Here is a 5,936-nt window from a genome sequence, read left to right as displayed (position 1 = left end):
GCAGATAGTAAGCCTACATATTCTTTTTTATGGATTAATATCTTTAGAGGGAACTTACGTCTTCTAGAATTAAACGTCATTCATTTCTAAATTATGTGAAATTAGTTCTGCTTTCCAGCAACGACAGAGTATATATTTTGAAATTTTGTTTGTTATGTTCTGCAGAATCGAGAAAGCCTGCATGTGTTAACCAAATAAGGCTCATGATTTATAGGCATAATTCCAGTTTTTAAGAAACTGAAAATAGGACGAGTCGAACAGTTTATACATGCGGCGTAAGAGTTGGAAATTTCAGTAACTCCAATAACAAGCATTTTTTGTGTTTTTTTTTTAATACTTTGAAGATTTCTAGGACCGCCGGAGCTCCGACGTGGGCGGTCTGGGAAGAAACTCGTTGTTTTAACTGGTTACGGGAAACTGAACGATGAGCAGGCAAAAATTAAACCAGCTGTTGTTCAGTGGCTTGACCAGTGTGGTTATGAGTACGTTTCAGGGATTTATTTTCATTAAATTTGTCTATAACAATTTGTGAAATTCTGACTTTTGAATTGGTTTGCACTCCGTTGAGTTTTTTATTTTGGAAATTTGACAGGTGAAGAATTCTCTATTAGTTCTTAAGTTCACTTCACATTTACTTGGATCCCGATCTGAATCCCAAGATTGATTTAATTTATGGATCACTGCAATTAAATATGGACAGAGATACTTGTTTGCAAGTTTATTCGTTTTCAAATGCACATTGATATCTTATCACGATAACGTTACGACACTTCACAGCAGTGATTTGTACTTTTTTTTAATGGTTTTAGCTTCGTTTATCTTTTTTTCAGATACTACAACTCATCCAACAAAGGTGAATTAATTGTGGAATGTAAATAGCAAGCTACTGCTCTTAATTGATTTCATATGTTGTAAAGCTGAAAGGTAAGGGATCATGACATTGGTTAGTTGATTACTTCCCCTATCTTTCAGTAATTTGTTTGCAGCGCTGGTGCTTTTATCTGAAATTTTATATGCCTTAGTTATTCAGAATGTAAATATAATATGGTTTTCATTTTATATATTAGCGAAGTAAGTTGAAATTAATGGTCGTTTGTGAGTTTATAAGGATTGTTCCGCGTTTAGTAAAATAATTTCTTCCAGTTAGTTTTGGATTTCTATTGGGAAACATTACGAAAGGTGCGAAAAGCTGACTCACAATCTTTTTAGTACATTTAAATGTAACTATACGCATATATTCGCATGCATTTTTATGAATATCTGAAATGGTATTTATCATTTGCATTAATTCATTTTATATTTAGTGAAGGTTATTTTTTAGGCTGTTATTTTCCTTCTAAATACTTTTTTCTGATAAAACTAACAAAGTGGATTTTTTACGGAATATCTCCACTCTTTTTATGCTGTTGTGGAATATTAGATATGGATATACTTATTTACGAATCGTTGTATTGATATTACAGTAATGTTTATTATCGAATTTAAACTGAACAAATAAAATAAGGCGATATCTAAGGGAATATTTACTTATTTTAGGTTCTCGTAATCTATTTCAATACTTTTTTAGCAAGTTGTTTTTAAACTAATGAAACAGCATTCTTTGTTCTAGCATCTCTGTGTCACTTGTGAAATATATGCCTCAAATGATTTTCAGCTTTTTAATGATGCTTGTAAATATCTTTCGAATTATCATGATGTAATAATTTTCGGTATCAATGCGCATGCAAGATATCTTGCTATGCTGAAAAATTCAGTTTATTAGCTAGCTAATAGATGGTTAGTCAATTAGTTATACTAGAGGGTTGCATTTCGAAGGTTCTTCTTGCTATTATTTGGTTTCAAGAGTATGTTAGGCATGTTTTAAAATTATATAGGTGGTACTGGCACTCTTCCATACCTCAGAAATTTTATTATTTTTGCTCATGAATTGTCAATGTATGTGCATCATAATTATTGCCTCGAAATTGCGCCTTTTTTTGTCGCATTTTTTATGACTTTATATATTTCATTTTTGTCATCTGTGCTATTCATTTGCTGTATTGGGAAATACAATTTGACAAGTTATAAGGTTATTTCACTGGTACCGAAATTATTTCAAAGAGTTGAATATCTTAGTCAACTCTTTGAAATTCTTTTTCAAGAAACTATCAAGTCGGAAATCTCATGAGATCTTAGTGTCTTACTGTTTTTATGAATTTGCTTCAGGACTTTCAATGAATAAATGATTTTTTTGTGGTGTGAATTTCATCGATTATTGCATTTACAAGTTTCTAATCCTCATTTGGTTATCTTGCGTTATTTATTTCCGGTTGTTGTTGCATCCATGGGATGGCTACCACTTACGCAGAAATATCTTTAACTAATGCGCTGATGATCAATATTAAATCAGGAAAGAGTTTGTCTAGGGTGAAATTTGTGGTTCTAAATAAATGGAATTCTAACAAGTTAAAAGTTATCCTCGTACTATCTTTTTCCCTTTTCAATCTGTCTGTTTTTATAGATGAAAAAGATTGGGTAAAGCAGGAGTTCTTTGTACTGAAATAACCTATTATGTAATCCGATTCGTCTGGTGTAAGAATTTGTACATAACAAGAATTGCACAAAAAAAAAGATTACTTTTTTACCTTTATTTAGAGGGATGTTCCCAGCAAATAAGCCTTTGCCACCGCTTCCTCCATCTGAAAAACCATCCTGGAAAAGCAGGAGTAATGCAAGTGAAGCTTCAGCGCCAGCAACAGCAATTCGCCTTCAATCACCGTCAGGTACTTTTAATTTCGGTTTCTTTTGGAATTTCCTTTGCTGGTAGCTGACGCTGGAGCTTGCAAACATATAGGATGTTGAGACCTCTGCCTCAGGAATCTTGGTATCGAAGGAGGAACTAGATAAGTAGGTAGGATTTTCAGTACTTTATTCACGTCATGTACTTTGTTAGATTCTTCCAAATGTTTCTTTCTGTATATTTTGAGAATAACAGCCTTGTGCAACGCTTCAGTGCGTCTTAGACCTGAACTCTTGAAAGCTTATGATTATAAGAATTACTACGTGTAAGCCTTTCCATATTGCAGCATCGTTAAGTGGATGGTTGGGTGGGTATAGTTTAGATTTGGATTACTAGGAAATGCTGATCTATCCCGAATTTCGAAAAAGCCGATTATACTTTCTTGTGTTCTGTGTATTATTAAGTTTGTGTATTGAAGATGTTCATATAATTCTGTTGTACAGCATCTAAATATATTATTTTCCGGGATTTAGTTTTTTTTTTTCCGTAGAAATAAGCTTCCAGTTTAATAAAATTTCTTAACTTTTCAAGCATTTCTTGAATGCCATTCCGATTTTGTTATCATTTTGTTGAAGTATCACGTGTAATGTCCGTGTTTTTTCACGCATCAAATGATGAAGCACTTTGCAGCCACAGTAATGCATTCTTTGCCATCAACCAGTTATTCGCCAACAGTAGCTAATTACGTATATCGACGTGTATTACGTCAGTCGGTTGCTGCCATCTGTAAACAGGCCGGTTTTGAAGTGATTGAAGCTGATGTCCTCGAGCTACTCACACATATGGTTAATTCGTACATTAATGAGCTGGCCGCTACCACACGTCAAATGACCGAACATGCTGGTCGTACTATCTCAACACCATCCGACACAATTATGGCATTAGTAGATTTAGGCACAGCAGTTTCTAATTTACCATCATTTTTGAAAGAAGCAACTTCTAAAGGTTCCTTAGTAATAGCACCACCACGTGTACAGCAAGCATCGCATACCCAGCAACAACTTCGCGTCGGTAGCTCACGTCCACGTCCATCACATGTTCCGGACTGGTTACCACCGTTTCCTGATCCACATACTTATGTACGGACTGACATATCTGGTGAACCAGAACCTTCCTACGAGAAAGCACGTGAAGGCTTGGCTTTATTGCATCGAAATACTGTTATGTCATTGAAAGATTTCGTTCTGCGTACCCATCCGTCTATTTCTCTGTTCGATCTCCACAAACAACGTATTCTGAAAAAGATTTCTACTGCTGCAGTAGAACGTACCCGTCAACAGCAAGCTCAAATGATGGCATCTGTGGAAGAAGATGAACAGAAGACGTTGACGAATGGAGCAGCAATAGTAGAGCACGATAATGAGCAATTAATGACTATGGATCCGGAATTTTCTAACGATGTTTCCGAAAAGTTTTTCTTTGAAGAGGATAACGAAGAAATAAGCCTATTGCAAGCAGAAGTACCGACTTTCGGAGAAATTATCGAGCCAAAAGCAATGAATGAGTCATACTTAGAACCTCTTCTCTTTGATCTACAAAATGAAGCAGTATCTGGGATAAGAACTAAATTATGGGAAGATACTGGACCAGATGGAAATCCGTTCTTGCGTTCACCGAAAATGCCTTCGATGCATGATGATGATCCGATGCATGAGTGATTCTTTCTGGAATTGTTCTTTTTAATCATGCATTGTACGAGAAAATCGTTGAAGTTTTGTTTGTATAGTTGAAAATCTTTTAAATTTTTATTCAGTTGGATGGATTAATTGATTTCTTTCTTTTTTTTGTTAGCACAGAAATATCATGAAAAAAATGAAAGGTTAAGGAAGTGATAGCTTTTGTTTCGATAAATCATCATTATTGCTTTTATATATTGTTGATGTGGAAACATAAAATTGCTGTTCAATGGAAACAATGAATTAATTTAATTCTAATAATATGCAAAATTGAGAAGGAATTTATGGATGCAGTCATATTATTTGTTATAATTGCAGAGTATTTCTTGTTGGTTATGCTTTCAATGTAATATATCTTTGATTTTTCTTTTTTTTTTTGTACTCTTTTAGTATAATTGTAGGTTTAAGAAAAGAGTAAGTGATAATTCTAATCTCATCTTAATATCTGCTTTCAGTTTGGGGTCCGAAGAACTAGACTTTCTAAATAAAGATTACTTTGATCAAATAGAGTATATAGCAAAGAAAAAAATTATTTTTTAATTGTTTAAAATGTTTCTTCATTGGAATTTGAATGAATAGCTGATGTTGGGAGTATTTTTGTTCTTTGAAGAATGAGAAGAGAGAAAATGCCAATATTTTTGTAAGATGATAAAGTACGGTGACGTTTTTGCAAAACTCGGATAAGGATTCATTTATATTATTCATTAATCAGATTGATCTGTACTAATTATCCTCTTCAATTCTTTTATTTGAAAAAAAAGAACCCCGTCGTTGCTATCGCATCTTTTTATGTGCTTTTAATATTATTATGCTTTTAATGCTATCATCCTTTTAATGTCTTTTAATATATATGTATTTTAATATTATGACGTCGAGGTTTTATATTTATGCGCTTTTAACATTATTTGCTTTTTGTTCGGATATGACGAATAATAAATGAAATTTTAGGAACCTTTACAACTGGTAAATTTAGTGCTGCATTCAATACTGCAAAAACTGTCTTTGATGGCGTGAAAAAACCAGAAATACAACATAAATTGATTGCAGCAAGTAAAAATAGAACTGTACAATCAGCGCTTTCATCTTTTGCTAAAAACGAAACGGTAAGTATCCGATGAAATCAATAGGTAAAAGCAAAGATCAAATGTAAGATAAATACCGGCAAATATTTCATGAAATAAATATTTAAGTAATTAAATGCGCCAAAGTATTAAGAAATAAGTAAATTTAAGCAATATTTGTATAATTTGATAAAAGTGACTTTTACATAAAACCATTGGACTGTTTTTATTTGATAGAATGGTCTCAAAAAGGGATTTTCAATTTTTAAAAAGAGTCTTAAAAAATTTCAGTATTAGATAATCAGCTTTAAAATCTCAGCTATCAGTTACCATTTTCAAAGTTTACTAGATGTGAGGAATTCTTTGGAATCTCTTGATTGATCGTTTTCACAGTCAGAGCTTTTTTCCGACGATATTCTG

The 5,936-nt window shown here is 33.0% G+C and overlaps 3 protein-coding genes across 3 annotated transcripts in view; all 3 read left to right on the top strand.

The window, feature by feature from the left end:
- The window catches only part of LOAG_18089 (smr domain-containing protein), a gene marked incomplete at both ends in the record, with an annotated part of 9,087 nt that extends 8,208 nt beyond the window's left edge, over positions 1-879 (top strand). Inside the window, 2 exons of the mRNA XM_020450759.1 lie at positions 345-482; positions 831-879. Of these exons, the coding sequence (XP_020305525.1) occupies positions 345-482; positions 831-879 (187 nt within the window). The remainder of the gene's footprint in view (positions 1-344; positions 483-830) is intronic.
- Positions 880-3,399: 2,520 nt separating this feature from the next.
- LOAG_11931 (bromodomain associated family protein) lies at positions 3,400-4,583 on the top strand. The gene has a single exon (XM_003147447.2). The coding sequence runs from the start codon at positions 3,418-3,420 to the stop codon at positions 4,435-4,437; it is 1,020 nt and encodes a 339-aa protein (XP_003147495.2). The 5' UTR covers positions 3,400-3,417; the 3' UTR covers positions 4,438-4,583.
- A 737-nt stretch (positions 4,584-5,320) lies between these two features.
- The window catches only part of LOAG_08138 (hypothetical protein), a gene marked incomplete at both ends in the record, with an annotated part of 4,924 nt that continues 4,308 nt past the window's right edge, over positions 5,321-5,936 (top strand). Inside the window, 2 exons of the mRNA XM_020447625.1 lie at positions 5,321-5,331; positions 5,429-5,558. Of these exons, the coding sequence (XP_020302163.1) occupies positions 5,321-5,331; positions 5,429-5,558 (141 nt within the window). The remainder of the gene's footprint in view (positions 5,332-5,428; positions 5,559-5,936) is intronic.

Source organism: Loa loa (assembly GCF_000183805.2).
Source record: "Loa loa unplaced genomic scaffold supercont3.192, whole genome shotgun sequence".
Classification (NCBI taxonomy): Eukaryota; Metazoa; Nematoda; class Chromadorea; order Rhabditida; family Onchocercidae; genus Loa; species Loa loa.
Note: the sequence above shows the minus strand (reverse complement) of the source record. Positions and strands in the feature narration are given on the sequence as shown.